General features: G+C 43.1%; 3 protein-coding genes and 1 long non-coding RNA gene across 14 annotated transcripts in view; 2 read left to right on the top strand and 2 right to left on the bottom strand.

Annotated features, from left to right (window-relative positions):
• Positions 1-656: 656 nt before the first annotated feature.
• On the bottom strand, positions 657-3,662 carry CFAP68 (cilia and flagella associated protein 68). The gene is made up of 4 exons (XM_066252753.1): positions 3,570-3,662; positions 2,589-2,819; positions 1,077-1,143; positions 657-829 (listed from the first exon to the last, which is right to left on the bottom strand). The coding sequence occupies exons 1-4, from the start codon at positions 3,660-3,662 to the stop codon at positions 657-659; spliced, it is 564 nt and encodes a 187-aa protein (XP_066108850.1).
• A 1,798-nt stretch (positions 3,663-5,460) lies between these two features.
• FDXACB1 (ferredoxin-fold anticodon binding domain containing 1) lies at positions 5,461-9,703 on the top strand. Its single transcript, XM_066244535.1, has 5 exons — positions 5,461-5,657; positions 5,864-6,020; positions 7,206-7,409; positions 7,922-8,080; positions 8,416-9,703. Exons 1-5 carry the CDS (start codon positions 5,486-5,488, stop codon positions 9,593-9,595), a joined length of 1,872 nt encoding a protein of 623 aa, XP_066100632.1. The 5' UTR covers positions 5,461-5,485; the 3' UTR covers positions 9,596-9,703.
• Positions 7,230-12,974, bottom strand: LOC136314112 (uncharacterized). Its single transcript, XR_010727279.1, has 4 exons — positions 12,575-12,974; positions 9,701-9,803; positions 8,871-9,047; positions 7,230-7,285 (listed from the first exon to the last, which is right to left on the bottom strand). It is a non-coding gene; the product is annotated as an uncharacterized lncRNA (long non-coding RNA).
• A 104-nt stretch (positions 12,975-13,078) lies between these two features.
• ALG9 (ALG9 alpha-1,2-mannosyltransferase) overlaps positions 13,079-17,686 on the top strand; it is a 71,308-nt gene continuing 66,700 nt past the window's right edge. For 8 of the 11 annotated variants that reach the window (XM_066244498.1, XM_066244488.1, XM_066244478.1 and 5 more), the window contains exons 1-3: positions 13,079-13,289; positions 13,997-14,135; positions 15,235-15,369. In XM_066244498.1, the coding sequence (XP_066100595.1) occupies positions 13,156-13,289; positions 13,997-14,135; positions 15,235-15,369 (408 nt within the window). In that variant the 5' untranslated portion in view covers positions 13,079-13,155. The other 3 variants (XM_066244514.1, XM_066244522.1, XM_066244507.1) reach the window with 3 other exon arrangements.

The raw sequence follows: 17,686 nt of genomic DNA, 5'->3' as shown, positions 1-17,686 counted from the left end.
TATAGTACAGCCCTCCAACAGTCTGAGGGACAGTGAACTGGCCCCCTGTGTAAAAAGTTTGGGGACCCCTGCAATATGGTATCAGATAGGTGTGAGTTTTATTGTGATGATCGCTTAGTAAATTATATAATGTCTAATCACTGGGGTGTACACCTAAAGGTAATATAATATTGTTTGTCAACTATAATTGAAAAATTATTTTTTTAAAAATGCATTGCTAAAAAAATTAATTCTCTATAATAATAAAAGTTATTTTATTTTTCCTAATCCTTAAGAAGAATGTTAAGATTATAATAAAGTTACACTGTCTGACCATGACTAACAAACTCATATCCAGAGAGCATCCAGCCAAATATAACGTAAATTATACTGAATTTTCCTTCCAATGGAAGGCAGGTACGAGCAGACTGGTTGTAGTTCTGAGAGAAATAATTATTTTTAATGCCCTTCAATAACACCCCTAATGGATAGCTAATAGATGTAATCAACTTAAACTTGACATTTAAATCTTGGTTAAAAGGAGATAGAGAACATTTTCTGTGTTTTATTTATTTAGAGAATGAAATTGTGTTGTGAGCTTCTAAATTCTTAGCTGTGCATAGAATGCGCTCCCTCCTATATTGTACTCTGGAAAAAATGAAGCTTCCTGTTCTTTCTTAGCATCCTAGTTCCTGAAATGGGCAATTATGATTACACATACACACAGAGTGATGACCAGTTTGAGGTTTTGAATAGCTACTCATGTAAGTTGACTTTTCTGTGCATTTGTATCGAGGAGGATCCAGCTCAGGTTGATGTCCTGGGAACCAGTGGGGTTCTCGCTTAAACCCTGAGGGAAGAGAAAAGAGAAATACAAGTGGAATCAGTTAATAGCAAGCAGTCTTAGTAACCAATCTCAGTCTTTGTTCTAAAGGAATAGAGAGTGAGTCCTTTCAAAATTCAGAAAATAGGGACATTGTTCACTCATTTATTCACTTACTCACTCATTCAGTTTACTTTTATTTGAGTTCTTTCTACATTTTAGGCCCTAAATTAGGTACTGAGAATATAAGAATTCAAAAGAGTAGTCCACCTACTCTGGGTTGAAAGTGGCATTTTGTTGTTGTAGCTTGTAACATATGTTGTTTCAAAGTAGTGACCAAACTGGAAAGAAAAAATAATAGATTAAAAATACAAGAGTCGGCCCTGGCTGGTTGGCTCAGCGGTAGAGCCCGGCGTGTGGAAGTCCCGGGTTCGATTCCCAGCCAGGGCACACAGGAGAACTGCCCATCTGCTTCTCCACACACACACACACACACACACACACACACACACAAAATAAATAAATAAAAATACAAGAATCAATAGTCAATATTGGGAAATAAAGAATACAGTGGCATGAATTCTAACAGGCTCTGTCAAATTTTAGAGTGACTAGAGGTCTATATGTCATTATACTATATCTTATTTTCTTTCTTTCGTTTTTTCTTTTTAATTTTAGTGAGAGGAAAGGAGGCAGAGAGGCAGAGTCCCACATACTCCAACTGAGACCAACCTAGAAAGCCCACTAAGGGGCAATGCTCTGACCATCTGGGGCCCTTGCTCCATTGCTCAGCAACTGAGCTCTTCTTAGTGCCTGAGACAGCACCCAAGGCCTACTCACTTGAGCCAGTCGAGCCATAGCTGTGGGAGAGGAAGAGAGAGAGTAAAAGAGAGAGAAAGAATGGAGGAGGGGTGGAGAAGCTAACGGGCACTTCTCCTGTGTGCCCTGACCAAGAATCAAACCCAAGACATTCACATGCTAGGCCAATGGCTCTACCACTGACCCAACCAGCAAGGGCTCCTAACTTTCATAACCTTTGTATGTTTGTTTGTTTAGGAGAGCTACAAGGGCAAGGACCAGGAGAAAAGCTAGCCTCCGTCAAAAGACATCATAGGCCCTGGCCGGTTGGCTCAGCGGTGGAGCGTCGGCCTGGCGTGCGGGGGACCCGGGTTCGATTCCCGGCCAGGGCACATGGGGGAGGCGCCCATTTGATTCTCCACCCCCCCCCCTCCTTCCTCTCTGTCTCTCTCTTCCCCTCCTGCAGCCGGGGCTCCGTTGGAGCAGGGATGGCCCAGGCACTGGGGGTGGCTCTTGGCCTCTGCCCCGGGCGCTGGAGTGGCTCTGGTCACAGTGGAGCGGCCCCCACCCAGGGGCAGAGCGTTGCCCCCTGGTGGGAAGAGCGTCGCCCCTGGTGGGCGGGCCGGGTGGATCCCGGTTGGGCGCATGGGGGAGTCTGTCTGGCTGTCTCTCCCCGTTTCCGGCTTCGGAAAAAATACAAAAAAAAAAAAAAAAGACATCATATATTTCTGCAGAGGAATAAAGTTCAAACAGAAGCAAGAGAAACAGTACTCCCCACTTTTTTATTACCTTACAATGATACAATATTCAACTTAATAGTAAAGTGGGATAGGTATTTTAGCTAGCCTACTGCTCTCCCACAACCAGTTCATTAAACAGAAGCATGAGAGATTGCAGCACTGGAAGTTATCAGATTCCTGCCTCTCAAATGGCCGCTTGCATTTCTTTTGTTAACAGAAAGAAACAGAGAAAGAGAAAGTTACATTACCTGGGAAGGGAAGGGGTTGGGCCGCACAATATTCTTTAGGTCATATCTTTCCTGGTTCCAGTTGCCTATCAGGGTACGGTTTGAATAGGCATTCTCATTAGTGGTGCATCTCCACCCATACTGGAAAAACTTGGACACATCATTCCAATCTATCCACACTTCAGCATGGCCATCTGCATTAATGAGACTGCCATAGTGTGGTTTTTGAAGGAAACTTGTGAGAAATTGTCTCTGGAAAAAGGTGAGGATAGAAAAGTTTGTTACACATATTAGAGAGCAGGAAAGGTATCTATCCCTTTTTCACCCTTGGCAAAGCATAACAGAATAATACCCTTACTAAAAATCTAGGTTTCCTCCCAATTTAATTGTTGTTTCTTTTTCTACAGGTCCATGAGTCTTTTGACCTATTCTCTCAATCAGGAGTAGCCAATAACCTTATAGATTAAATGCTCCCCTCAAAAAGACAAAAAACCACTTTAGTACCCTCAATACTATATACTCCCTAATGTCCAACTAATTTTAAAATGTAGTAATTAAAAACTAGGAGTATTGCTATAGTCAAATAGAACAGCAAGAACTTGAAAATTAGGTAACATAATAAATGATCAATAAATGATAACTTCCTTCCTTCCAAGCCCAGTTCAAATGCTACTTATTCCATATGCCTTCCCTTGTTATCTTCTTGTTTATCTCACACAGTACTTCATGTTCTTATCTTTCTATAAGTTCTACCATGTGCATGACTTCTTGAAGGATCCATGGAATCCCCTATACTGAACTGTAGATCCCTGAGAACAGGGTCTGTGTCTTAATCATCATCTCACCCTCTCCTGTTGCTTGCCCTCTCAATCAACAGTTCTTTGAAAATACCAGATGCCCAATGTCTGAATTTCAATTTTTTTAAGAAATCAAAAGCCTACCCACTTTTATTTTTGGTGAAAAAGAAAAGTCTGGTTTCATAGGTTAGGAACAAGACAGTACCTCCCATGAAGAAGTGTAACTGGATCCTGAGCATCTTCTGTAGTTTGAAGATTCTGTAGGAAAGTGACAGAAAACCTTACTGTTCAAGTCCATGTTCTTTAAAAGAAGAGATGTCATCAAACCTGGACCTCTCAGTTTTCCAAGCAAAGAAAGAATATAGATCATTCAGATCACCATGACCAAGTGGCCATGATTTGGGAGTCACCCACTCACCCACCCACCTTCCCACAAGGTCAATACTGTAGGTTTAAAGGTAACTGCTCTCACATCATGTGCCTTTGTGAAGATAGATGCATGCACTGATGTCAACAAACAGCATGATGACTAAAGAGCAGCTGGTCCATAAAGTCCAACAGGCTTAGTATTCAGACTGCTGACCAAGGTAATACTGACCTGAGGCAGCAGGACAGATATCACCATCCACTCAGTTGTCTACTTCTGGAACCCGGGGCTTATCTTTGACCCTGATTTCTATTTCAACCTCTTACATTTATCCAATCACTAGGTCTTGTTGAATTTTGAATCAGCCCCCCTCTGGCCAGCTTCCAATTCAGATCACTATCAGCCTGAACTCCATGATGGCAGTAGCCATCTATCTCATCTCCTGGCTGTCAGCCTAGTTTTTCTTCATTCCTTCTCCACGAAAATAGCAGGACTTTCCAAAATAAAATCTAATTGTGTCCTCTTTCTATTTAAAATGTTTCAGTGTCTAGCCACTGTTTCAGAGTACTGTTCAGGGTGTAAAAGTGGGTTATAATACTTTCTATGACCTGGCCCCTGCTTCATTTTTCCATTTCACCTGTTACCCACCCTCCTTCCAACTACATTTCAGCCAAACTCAGATACTCTGTTTCTCCATCATGCTTCTGCATATATTGTTCCTTCTGCCTCTTCACTCCTTTGGCCCAGGTAAAGCGTACACCCCTCCTTAGCTTTCAACTCTGTTCAATTCCAGGGAATCTTTCACTTCTCCCCCCAAAATGGTAAGGTTTCCCTTCTGTGTGCTCCCTCAGCACCCAAAACTACTGCACGTAAGGCATGGTGCCCCACTTCCTCAGAATCCCTAATGCTGTGCCTCATCAACAGACTACAAGCTTGGGGACTGCAGGCCACACCTTGCTCACGCATGTGTCTCTGTTCCTGCAGTGCACACAAGCACCCAGTGTTTCTTGACTGAACCAAAGGCAGGAGGTAGAAGCACCTGGAGAAATTCCAAGAAGTAGGGATCACGGGCAGTGGCCATTCTGGACGAGGTGAGGAATATTATAAAACCTTTGGCCGCCCCTCTGTGCTGGGGACCACTGTGACCACCTGAAGATGTGATGCAGTCGCCTGGGCCGCCTCCAGCTAAAAGGCATTTACAGTCGTCCCTCACCATATCATAGTTCACTTTTCGCAGTCTCACTGTATCGCATATTTAAAAATTCTATTTATCTACCTTGTATTGCAGATTTTTTGCTATGCCGCAGGATTTTGCAGGATATACGTATTTTTATATATTATTTTAATTATTTTTGTGTAAAGATAAGCAAAATAAGTGTGGGAAAGGTTTATAAGAGAGGAGGGTTTATAAAGCCTTAAAAATATGCATGTAAGTAATAAAATAAATATAAGGTCGCTACTTCACGGATTTTCGCCTAACGCCGAGGTTATGGGACCTAACCCCGGGGATAGACGAGGGACCACTTGTATTCTGACACTCCTGCAGGGCTGAGGGTCAGGGGATGGGGACAGTCCCCATCTGGCATTTGAACTCATGACTGTTTTTCTCCTCAGATGTTGCATTCTTGTCGTCAAGGCCACCTTCGCAGTGGGGACGCCATCAACAAGCGACCAGCGCCCGTAGGAAAGCTGAGACGGGTGTGACGTAATAAATGAGCGCTTCAGCGCGCTAGAGCGGGAACCAAGCTGAGAGCATGGCCCCTCGGCGCCTCCTGCTGGTTGGGGAGGGGAATTTCTCCTTTGCCGCCGCTGTAAGCGAGACCCTGGACGCGACCACTACTCTCACCGCCACCTGCCTGCAGCGGGAAGCCGACCTTGGCCGAGACCCGGCGGCCCAGGAGAACCTACGGCGCCTGCGCGAGCGAGGTATCGAGGCTGGCCCTCCGCGGGGCCTGATGCGGAAAGGGCGTGCTCGTGGGGTTCTGGCAAACCTAAGGGCTGCTTTGGGACACCCCTCCAGCGTTTGCCTAGAAACCGCTGTGTGTAGGGACCGGCTGCTTCCTGCGGGTCAGGTTAGGGAAGGCTTTCTCTGGCTCCAGGTCTGAAGACGCCCCCTGTCTATTCCGTGCCAGGCGCCACCGTACGTTTCGGGGTGGACTGCACGCGGCTGGCGGACGCCTTCGCGCCGCGCGACAGAGCGTTCGATCGGATTTGCTTTAACTTCCCACACTGCGGGCGCAAAGCTGGAGTCTCCAGGAACAGGGAGCTGCTTGCCAGGTTTTTCCGGAGGTGAGGGCAGGCGAGCACGCACAAGTGTTTAGAATGCACGTGACATACTGCACTCAAACTGTGTAGTTTGGGAAACTGGGCTTACGTGTGTAAATTACTGGATAGGTTTAGAGAGGCTATAAAGTTCCAGGAGCACACACAGTCTGCTTGGAAAGGCAGACGTCAAACCCAGAGAACTAAATTAAAGTACAAAGTCTGCCCTTGTTACCGGAACAGGCCGGGATTCCTGTTTCTGTCGCCCTTTTTTGCCAATGTAATGAGAGACCGCTACCGAGTAGTTACTAGAGCGTCTTTAATTTCAAATTGCAGCAACTTCAGAAGGCTGGTGACTATCATTCAAAAGAACTTCCTTAATATTCTCCTGGCGCTGGTGGTTTTTATAGGGTTCAGAGGCTGTTAGTAATGGTGTAAAGTAAAACACGAGAAAAAAGGAGAAAGTTCTTGTAGTTAGTCACGTAGCAGTGTGTGGGAAGTGGGAGTCCTGTTGGCAGGAATGTCTCCTCTGCAAGTTCTGATGTAGCACAGGCCTGATCAGCACGGTCCTATCTGCTATCCTTGCTAAATCTTCAAGGCAGCAGGGACAGGTGTCTCCCAGGAACAGTTGGTGTTGTGATGCCTCTGGGAACTCCTGCAGTAGAACTCCCTGTGTTTCTTAGGCAACAGAATCAAGATTAAGGTTTGTGAACTGAGCTCCTAGTTAGCTACAGTGCCTTAACTTTTTGCAAGAAATTCTTGTAATTCTCACCTATTTTGATAATGTGAAATAATGGTAACCAATGTAGTCTGATGGTGAAGAGGATGGATTCAAATCTACACTCATTACTTACTGGTATGATTTTAGGTAAGCTTACTTAATCTTTTTGCTTCCTCATCTATAAACCAAAAATATTAACTACCTCATAAAATTACCCCAATTTACCACGTGCTTTACATCAGAGATTGTCAACTGGTATGCTGCAAAATTTTTGAAACATGGAATACCTATTTAGTTAATGGCACTGACTGTTTTTCCCTTAGATTGTCAAAGAAAAAAAATGACAGCAGCCAACACAACCATCTTGAATGAATCAAAATTATACTTTTTTTTGTCAGTTTGGCAAAATATATATTTTTTAGTGTGCCATAGAATTTTAGTGATTAGTTGTAATTGTTTCTGATAAATGGCTGTTCTTCTACCCCCATCAGCTGTGCAGATGTTCTTGCAGAGGAAGGAGAAATCCATATGGCACTGTGTAGAGGACAAGGTGGGACTCCTGCTGATAATCCTAGAAGAGAATGGCACAACAGTTGGCAAGTAGTTGCCATGGCAGCTCTGGGGGGATTCATTTTAAGTGATGTATATCCCTTCAACTGTGAGGCTGTGCCAGGATACAAGTGCACTGGATATAGGTAAGTAATAGTGGTATTTTTTTTTAAATCTCATAAATACACCTTTCCTTGCCAATCTCCTAATTCAGTCTCAGAAATACTTGATTTTTTCTTTCTTTTTTTTTTTTTTTTTTTGTATTTTTCTCAAGTGAGAAGCAGAAAGACAGAGAGACAGACTCCCACATATGCCTGATCGGTATATACCTGGCAAGCCCACTAGGGGGTGATGCTCTGCCCATGTGGGGGCATTGCTCCATTGCAACTGGAACCATTCTAGCACCTGAGGTAGAGGCCATGGAGCCATCCTCAGTGCCTGGGCCAACTTTGCTCCAATGGAGCCTTGGCTGCAGTAGGGGAAGGGAGAGATAGAAAGGAAAGGGGGTATGTGTGTGTGGGTGCTTCTGTGTGCCCTGGCCAGGAATCAAACCTGGGACTTCCACACGCCAGGCTGACGCTCTACCACTGAGCCAACTGGCCAGGGCCTTGCTTTCTTTAATACTGACAGACTTCATACTTGGTGTCTATTTTGCCAGGAGTCAAGATAAGTCCTTTCATGTAGAAGGTGCTTTGAACCATGTCTTCACCTGGAGCTTACCCTTTGAAGGTTCACAACCGAGAGTCTTCAGAATCAAACTGGATGACCAGTCATTTTCCTTTCGAGAACCAAAAGCACTTGTAGGAAAGTTGAACAGGTAACTGCTATTTTATCAGAAATCACACCTGTCTCTAGTTGCATCCTGATTGGCTTGCTGGCAACCATATATTGAATGGATGCTACATGTACTGTTAATGATTTGGTGCTTGACTATTTGTCTAAACCTCTTTAGAATGAAAAGTTTTATTGTAGGAATGGTGGTTGTCAGAGTTCTGAAACACATGATATCTTTGTTTATGGTGGGTGGCCATCTTCTTTCAGGGTCAACTTAAGGATAATTCTTTTCTATTCAGCTATTTGCACTTTAATTCTAATCATATTATAATAATGATTTTAAGTTTAAAAGGTTATTTTGTATTTGTGTTTAAACAGGGGTTTCCTAGAAGCATCTTCCTGTCATCCTATCAAAACCATAAATGAGAAACTGATTGCTGAATTGAGCAAAGCCTTCCCTCTAAAAAGGCTGAAGTGTTCCTTCCCTTTCCTACCACTGGGAGAAACCAATGTTCTCACTTCCTGGAACTGTGACATTCAATCAGCTGCCTTTTGGATTAATCTCCTTGAAGATAACTCAAACTTTGAGTCCCTGGCTGGTGGGACAACACAAGACATGGAAGACTTTCTAGTGTCACCTTCAGAACTTTGTCTTCCCAAGAGCCTTGGAAGAGAGGGTAAGGAAGATTGTGACGGAATCTTCAGCGGAGCCAAGATCTGGCTTAGACCTTCTCTCCTAGTTCATGTTCAGGCTGTCATCCAAGCACCAGACTTCCTCCCAGGTTCTGTGTACATCCTCAGTGGACCTGTCTTTCAGAAGTGCTTCATCTCACCTTTCACAATGCCGGCATTTCATGAGACTTTATTTATCCTTGGGTGTAATCAAAATATGAAGGATGGCTGTCTTCAGTCACTGCTGGACCACCTGAAGGGCACTCTAGATAGCCTTCTGACCCAGACATTGCTGGAGGGCTTTCAGCTGAGCAGTTCAGTAGACTTTATCTTTCAACCTAATAGGAGAGATTATATGATTAATGTGAAGTCTCATAATTTTGGCCCAGATTGTGCCAAGGATCTGAATATTGGGTCTATTACCACATCTGTTCCAAGCATTACACATGAAGACCAGTGTTTTGTGTTTGTGTCTATAAATTTGGACCTATTAGCCATGCTTGTCTGGGGTATCTCTGACTGGAGAATGTTGTGGACCTTTGATAACCGTTTCCTGAAAAAGTTTGTCCCTGGGAAAATAGAACCCTTTAAAAGCTATGCCTTATATCCTCCAAGCTACGTACATGATATTAGTTTTTGGTTAGATGAGAAAAAGGGATTTAATGAACTTGAGTTTCACACTGTGGCCCGAGCAGTGTCCCAGGACACTGTCACATCCATACAATTTCTTAGTCGTTTTCAGCATCCCGAGACTGCACAGGTCAGTCTCTGCTATAGACTGACTTACCAGACCTGTGACAAGGCCCTTACCCAGCAGCAGGTAGCAACAGTGCAGACCCAGTTTAGGAAGGAGATTCAACAACGATTGCATGTGACACCTCGGTAGTTTTTAGTAAATTCATTCCTGCATTGTGATCCTCATGGGTGTGGGATGAAAAAGACCAATTTGCAACTGAATGTCTTCTCTGAACTGTTCTTTTTGTAAACTTACCTTGTGACTTTTGACTAAAGATACCTGGGACTCGATCACTTGAACTTAAATAATGTGAGTGGTGACCTTTGGAGTTGTGCAGTATTTTGATCCTGAGTGATGACTAGGAAAACAAACAAAACATCATCATGTACTTTAGATGCTCTATTGCTAAAAAGGCAATAGAACTTGAGTGTCTCATTAAATATATATATATATATATATATATATTCTAGTAATCTAGTTAATCCCTCATCCCTTATCTATTAGATCATCTCACTAATTCTATTTATAACAGTGATTCTGTTTTTAGAATCAGACCAACATTTACTCACTTGGGTAATGTGGAGTGGTTTGTAATTAGTAATGGTTTCATTTTTTTTTTTTTTTTTTTTTGAGCAAGAGAGGGAGGGACAGGCAGGGCCATATAGACAGGAAGGGAGAGAGAGAAGCATCACCTCATAGTTGCAGCACCTTAGTTGTTCATTGATTACTTTCTCATATTTGCCTTGACTGGGGTGGGGGTGGGGTTCCAGATGAGCCAGTGATCCTTGGCTCAAGCCAGCGACTATGGGGTCATGCCTATGATCCCATGCTCAAGCTGGTGAGCTCGGGGTTTCAAACCTGGATCCTCAGCATCCCAGGCAATGCTCTACCCACTGCGCCACCATCATCGTTATTTTTAATCAGTGGTTGACTACTGTTAATTAGTTAATTTATTTAGATTTTTATTTATTCATTTTAGAGAGGGGTGGGGGGGAGGAACATATGTGCCTTAACCAACAAGCCTGGGGTTTCGAACCAGCAACCTTAGCATTCTAGGTCGATGCTTTACCCACTGTGCCACCACAGGTCAGGTCAACAAGTATCAGATTTAGAGTTCATATTTGTGTCTGTCTGACTCTATAGCTCAGGTTCTTTATGCCACTTTGTTACTTCTCTTCCTCTAGTCTTTAACAGCAATCTCTCAACTGAGATTAACTTTAAAGTTTTCCCCCCTAGATATGGAAGCCTTCTATTGTAAGCATCTCTAAGGGACACAGGGAGATTGCTCAGACCAGGACTCTGAAGAATGGGGTACTCTAATATGAATTAGTATATGTTCCTGTTAATAAGGCTCCACCGATTGGAATATTGTAAACTTTGTGAAGGGAATAACTGTCATTCTTGTATTTGGAGAGAGCATATATAGGAAGGCCAAAGTGGAAGCAAAGAAACAAATTAGGAAGTTAGTATGATCATGTAAACAAGAGATAATGGTGACCTGGGCCAGGGTGTTAGAAATAGAAGGACTTAATGATGAGTTAAATATATGTGCATGGGTGGAGGATGTGTAATTAGAGAAATAGAGGATTCAAACAGGATCCCTAGGTTTCTGACCCAAGCAACTGGAAGAATAGAGTGTCATTAACAAATGGGAAAATGGCACAGGAGTAAGTTTGGGGAGTGAAGAATCAAAGAATCTCAGATATGCATGTATTGTTTAGTTCTCCACATATACTATAAGCTCATTAAAGGCAGGTAAGTAATTTGTAGTTTTTTCCATCCCCAGTAGTGCATGGTACATGAACGAGGTAGCATTTTGAGCTGGATCTTAAAACAAGGGCAAGATGTCATAGGAGGCAGGGAGGCTATGCATTCCAGGTAGAGGGCATACATGAGCAGAGGTATAGATAATGAAACATTTGGGGCACTTTTCAAGCTAGTTAATTGGGGTGTAAAGTGTGTTTAGGAAGGTAGTAGGAGATGAGATCAGAAAAGGTTGAGGCTGGAGTTATTTCATGAAAGACTGCTAAAATAAGGAGTTTTTACTTTCATTTGGGAGGCAGTAGAAAAATTTTGGTTTTTAAAGAAAGTGACACAAGAGAAGGACTTTGGAAAATTAATTGGACAGTGTTGCAGAGAATGGATTTGAGATGGGAGACCCTTGTAAGGGTGCTATAGTAATAGTCCTAGGAAGAGGCAGAGTAGGGCCTGGGTTACAGTGAAATGAAAAGGAGAGGGATGTGTGAGATACAGCTATGCTGTGGTGTTGGAACATGGAAATGAATAACTACATGTGGGGATTAAGCAATATGGTCAATTGCCATGTTCAATATTTGGGAATTTTTAGTTTGACATCCTAACTGGGGACCCTGTGAAGTTTAGCACGCCCCCTGTAAACTTGTTTTAGTTCCTGGTACTGAGCTCCTCAGGGTGGTGTAGAGTTCTGTGATTGGAGGAGTGGGCAGAATGTCACGGACAGGTGAATGACTCCTGGGGATCACAGGCATAATATCAAGGTGCTTGTATAAAAATGCCTGTGCGAAACCAGGAGCTCTCTCCAATATCTTGGCTGGATGAACAGGGGCTTTGTAGTAAGTCCTAGACTGGAATGTGGCTCTTGGGTTGGGATGGACCTGGTTGGAATATGGCTCCACCATATCCTATCTATTAAGGTGACCAGTTGTCCTCCTTTAGGGAGGGCAGTCCTTTTGTAAGTTCCATCCTCCCACAAAAAGTGTCCTCCTACATGTCCTCCTTTCTGATGTTGGAAGACTAATCTGTAAATGTCCATATTCGATCAATGCAGAGTTGATCCATTGTGTGTGATGTGACGTATTTGTATCTTAATGAGTACATTTTTCTTACAATTATTAAAAATAGGCATGTAAGCATAATTATAATATATTACGTTTTCATTATGCATTTATATCATAGTGTATTATTGTTGCAATGAATAAAATGTTTCTTTTATTTACAATATTGTTTTCTTCAATTTATTTTTGTCCTTTTCATTGTAAAAAAGTTGGTCACCTTATATCTATGCAACTTTGGTCCACAATTTCTTTCTGGATAAAGCAAAATTGTTATGAGTATTACCTTTAAAAAGGATAAAACCTGTAAACTGCTTACTATTATGCTGTAGTAGCAAAGGCAGTCGCTGGTGTCCGGTTGAGTTTGCTGCATGGAATCTTCTGTCTTCACTTCTCATTCTATGTCCTGCCTTAGCGGCTGTGTCTCCACGAAGCAGTCAGCTCCAGGCTGGCCCTGCCATTCTTACCAAAATGCAGAGAGGGCAAGTTGTCAGGGGCCTTCCCCTGTGTTAGCCACCTCTGCTGTAATTTCTACCTGAGTGTCTCTGCGTACTCACCTTGTAGAATTCTCTCACTTCCCACTAGTGCTTTCTTTTAAATAGGGGGGCTGAAGAGGGTTGTAGTCTAGTGGAGCACGCTGACAAGTGAAGGAGAGGAGTCGGAGGGAGGAAGCTCGCGTCACACGTAGGGGGAAGGCACGGCTGTGATGGTAAAAACAGGCTCAGGTCCTATTTACTCAGGGTTTCGCCCCGACTGGCTTCGTCACGTGGTAGGGGCGTGTCCGCGCATGTCCAGGCTCCCCCACCCCACCCCACCCCCGCCGGCGATGTTGTCGCTGTGGGAGGTCTGAGCTCGCCGGCTCCGTCGGTTCCGCGGTCCAGCGTGTTCATCCCCGCGGCTATGGCGAGTCGAGGGGCTCGGGAGCGCCCTAAGGGGAGTGGCAGCAGCGGCGGGGACACGGCCTCGGCGGCGGCGGACAAGCTGCGGGAGCTGCTGGGCGGCCGGGACGCGGGCGGCGCGGAGCCCCGGGCCGAGTAGGTGTGCGGGCGGAGGCGTGGCCGCGGCCGGGGCGGGCAGCGCCGGGCTCCCGGGGTCTCTACGCCCAGGTCCCGCTCTTTCCCGGCGGCTCAGCGTTCGGGATCCCCAGTATGCAGTGAAGAAACCTTGGGTGCAGGTCCGGAGGCCCCCGGGCCGAGCGAGCCGGCGCCCTGAGTTTGAGGTGTCCGGAGCGAGAGGGTACCTCTTCCGGCTTCTCTGGGCGCTTCCTTCACGGTCGCCGAGACCTGACGCGTTACTCCGTGGAGGGCACTGCTGCCCGAGCCCGCGGGCTGCAGGCTGGACGCAGAGAGACACGTTTGTCCACGTGTGCAGCTGGAGAGGGTATAGTACTGTGCACGTGTTAGGCCTCTGTGCATTGGGACAGGTGGACAAATGACTAAAGCCATGGAAAGCAGTGACCTTGTTAAAACAGAGGGTGGGAGCTTTGTGGTCTCCGAAGTGATTAGTTGACTTGGGATAAATGGAGCGTCCATAGATGCCACGAACTAAAGTGTATGGGTTAGTTTTGCACCTGGAAAACAGGAGGTAGAAGGAATAATTAAGGTTGATCTACTCAGAACAGCTAAGTGCTCACCTTTGTAGGTGCTTTAATGTCCCTTGCCAGTCTTCCCTTTTTTTGCGTAGTGTTTAGTCCTTCAAGTTAGCAGGTCCTTCCTGACATACTTTTTTTGCTTCTGAGCAGGTTATCGGGGAACAAAGCAGGACAAGTTTGGGCACCTGAAGGATCAACTGCTTTCAAGTGTTTGCTCTCAGCAAGGTTATGTGCTGCTCTCCTGAGCAACATCTCTGACTGTGACGAAACATTCAACTACTGGGAACCAGTAAGTGATTTCTTTTGGTATGTTTGTTGTTGTTCTTGATTTCACTGCTTGGGAGTTGTTACCAATCAACATACAAATGTTATATGCAAATGTGACTACTAGTAAAATAATTTTATTTTCAGTTTTGTATTCTAAGCTGATGATTTAATACTAGAAACTATTGAAGACTAGGGAATTTGGCTATTTTATGAGAAAATGTGCTTTGTAATTCCCTTAAAGTTTCTTTTAATCAAAATAATACTTTGAGATAGTTTTTAAAGTTAACCAATACAATACAACTTTAAGGAAAAACAGTAGCTCTTGGCCCTGGCCTATGGCTCAGTGGATAGATCGTTGGCTGGGCATATGGACGTCTGGGGTCGATTTCCTGTCGGGGCACACAGGAGAAGTGCCCATCTGCTTCTCCCTCCCCCCCACCGCCTCTGTCTCTTCACCTCCTGCAGCCAGTGACCCGCTTGGTTCCACCGTATTATTAATTGGTTTTTAGTATATGTGTTGCCGAAGCAAGCACGCTATTTCTTGGTTTTTAAATTATACGTCTGTTGACTTCTTCTTATAGAAAATTCAGAAGTGAAATTTTTTAAAGAGGATTTTATTTACTGATTTTAGAGAGAGGAGAGAGAGAGAAAGGAGAGGGAGCAGGAAGCATAGTTGCTGTCCGGATGTGCCTTGACCAGGAAAGCCTGGGGTTTCAAACTGGCGACCTCAGCATTATCCACTGTGCCATCACAGGTCTAGCAAAGGTGAAATTTTCTAATCATATTTGTCATTAAAAAAATAATGTTTCATATAGGTGGTTTAAGGAAAATATAAGATTTAGAGTTTCTCTGTATTGACTAAAGAGTTTAAAAATAAGTATAAGATAAAATTCAAACTTTTAATGTTGATCAAACAATCTTGTAGGATTTATAATGTCCTAATATTTTTCAATATTGGATCATTTTGATTCTTATCCATTAGTTGCAAATCTTGTTGAGAGTTTCAGCATTTTTGTGTACCTTTGTCTCATTACTATTTTTGCTTAAAAACTTTATCTGTATTCTTTAAGTAAGGATTTTTGGCTAATATACCCCTGAACTGATCTGATTTGTACTTTCAGACACACTACCTCATCTATGGGAAGGGATTTCAGACTTGGGAGTATTCCCCGGTTTATGCCATTCGCTCCTATGCTTACCTGTTGCTTCATGCCTGGCCAGCTGCATTTCATGCAAGAATTCTACAAACTAATAAGGTAAGGACTGGCCAATCTGGAAGCAGTCACAACTAATTAAGAAGTGAGACTGGAACTGTTTTGAGAAAAGGACGAAATAGGTTGGTAGTTAAGAGGGGACTTTTTCTGGAAGAATTATTTATTCATTCATTGTTCAGCAAGTACTTAAGCAGCTTTTATTTGGTAAACACTTGATTAAATGCTGTGGATGTAACAATGACAAAATCCCTGCCCTCATGGAATTTATGGCTTAATAGGGAAGATTACATTGACCAAGTAATTATAAATGTGGTGAGTCTTATGAGGGAAGAGTAACTGTGCAATGGGATGGCATATAGGAGAGCCTAAGTTAGGAGTGAACTGAGACCTAACATGATTACTGTTCAGAAATATGACTATGATGTGTCTTGGCATGGATTTCTTTGGGTTTGTCTTGTTTGGAGTTTTCTTAGCTTCTTGAATCTTTAGGCTTATGCCTCATGCCAAATTTGGGAAGTTTTTTTGCTATATTTTTTTTTTTGAGTACTTTCTCAGCTCTGCCCTGTTTCTCCTCTCCTGAGACTCCAATGATATGAATGTTAGATCTTTTATTTTAGCCCACAGATCCTTGAGATTCAGTTCTTTTTTTTCCAGTTTTTTTTCTCTATGTTGTTTGGATTGAATAATTTCTAACCTTTTATCTTCTAGTTCACTAATTATTTCCTGTTCCCTCCATTTCACTGTTGACCCTATCCACTGAGCTTTTATTTTGGTTGTTGTATTTTCTAAGTTGTAAAATTACTATTTGGTTTTTCTTTATATCTTCTGTTTCTTTACTGAGACTTCCTATTTTTTCATTTGTTTCAGCATTTTCTTGCTTATTCATTGAAGCAGTTTTATAATGACTCCTTTAAAACATTGTCAGATAATTCTAACATCACTCTCTTTTGGAGGGAGTTCTCTTTTGATTGGCCTTTTTCATTCAGTTTGAGATCTTCCTGGTTGACAACTAATGTCCAGTTAAAATTTGGATATTTTGCATATTACACTCTGAGCCTCTGGATCTCACTCATGAGCCTGGCATGCTTCTCTGCCCTGCTGTGCTTCTCTGGATTGCATGTAAACCTTCTGTTTCAGTTGCTGGCTTCTTCCAATGCATGAGCAGGAGATAGGCGGGGCTCCTTATAACTGCAAGTGAGGCTAGAACTTGAGATTCCCCAATGGACCTCCTGATCCTGCCCTAGTGGGCAGGGTGGGGGCATCGCAAATTCTGCATTGCTTCAGTGATGGCTACAGATGCATACTCATGTGTTTGTGGTGATGCCAGTGTAAACAAACCTGTGCTGCCAGTTGTATAAAAGTATAGCACGTTCAGTTATGTAGAGCACATACTTTGTAATGATATAAACGACTATGTTCCTGGTTTATGTATTTACTATACTGTACTTTTTACTGGTATTTCAGAGTGTGTTCTTTCTACTTATTAAAAAGTAGTTTTCAGGCCTGATCTGTGGTGGCGCAGTGGATAAAGTGTCAACCTGCAATGCTGAGGTCACTGGTTCGAAACCCTGGGCTTGCCTGGTCAAGGCACATATGGGAGTTGTTGCTTCATGCACCTCCCTCCTTTTCTCACTCTTTCTCTCTCTCTCTCTCCTCTAAAATGAATAAATAAAATCTTTAAAAAAAAGAAAAAGAGCCTGACCTGTGGTGGCACAGTGGATAAAAGCATCGACCTGGAACACTGAGGTCGCCGGTTCAAAACCCTAGGCTTGCCTGGTCAAGGCACATATGGGAGTTGAAGCTTCCTGCTCCTCCCCCCCTCCTCTCTCTTTCTCTCTCTTTCTCTCTCCCCTCTAAAATGAATGAATAAATAAAAATAATTAAACACATACACACACAAAAAAAAAAAAGAAAAAGAAAAAAACTCTTAAAAAAAGTTTTTTGTAAAGTATTATGCCATCTTATGCTGTCAGCAGCCTCATAAATCTGGTATTTACTGTGTCTCTTGAATGCATCATTTTCTCTTGTGGTTGATTTAATCTTGTATTTTATATAGTACCACACAGTGCTGGCTTGCAGCCTAGAAGCAATAAGCTTTTCTATGTAACCTAAGTGTTAGTAGGCTGTCATCTAGGTTTGTGTAAGTATAGTCTATGATGTTTGCTCAAAGGTGAAATCACTTAAAGACGAATATTTCAGAATGTATTTGCATCATTAAGTAGCACATGACTGTACTGCCGTTGAGGGGTGGGAGTCAGGTAATAGAACTCTGTTTCTCCATTGCCTACTTAGAATCTCAGTTCTGGATTTTTGAACTTATCAAAGAATGCTATATAGAATGAGAGACTTAATAGAGAAA

The sequence above is a fragment of the Saccopteryx bilineata genome, chromosome 1, assembly GCF_036850765.1.
Source record: "Saccopteryx bilineata isolate mSacBil1 chromosome 1, mSacBil1_pri_phased_curated, whole genome shotgun sequence".
In the NCBI taxonomy this organism is placed as follows: Eukaryota; Metazoa; Chordata; class Mammalia; order Chiroptera; family Emballonuridae; genus Saccopteryx; species Saccopteryx bilineata.
The sequence above is the reverse complement of the archived record's forward strand: the minus strand, read 5'-3'. Positions and strand labels throughout refer to the sequence as shown.

Bases quoted from the DNA above. Each gene is read 5' to 3' on its own strand.
- FDXACB1 (XM_066244535.1), top strand. From the start codon at position 5,486: ATGGCCCCTCGGCGCCTCCTGCTGGTTGGGGAGGGGAATTTCTCCTTT. The intron at 6,021-7,205 runs GTGAGGGCAGGC...TACCCCCATCAG, and splicing joins CTTGCCAGGTTTTTCCGGAG to CTGTGCAGATGTTCTTGCAG. The intron at 8,081-8,415 runs GTAACTGCTATT...GTGTTTAAACAG, and splicing joins CTTGTAGGAAAGTTGAACAG to GGGTTTCCTAGAAGCATCTT.
- CFAP68 (XM_066252753.1), bottom strand. From the start codon at position 3,662: ATGGACTTGAACAGTAAGGTTTTCTGTCACTTTCCTACAGAATCTTCA. The intron at 2,820-3,569 runs GTACTGTCTTGT...ACCTTTTTCCAG, and splicing joins GTTACACTTCTTCATGGGAG to AGACAATTTCTCACAAGTTT. The intron at 830-1,076 runs GTAGGTGGACTA...CTCTTCCCTCAG, and splicing joins AATGCCACTTTCAACCCAGA to GGTTTAAGCGAGAACCCCAC.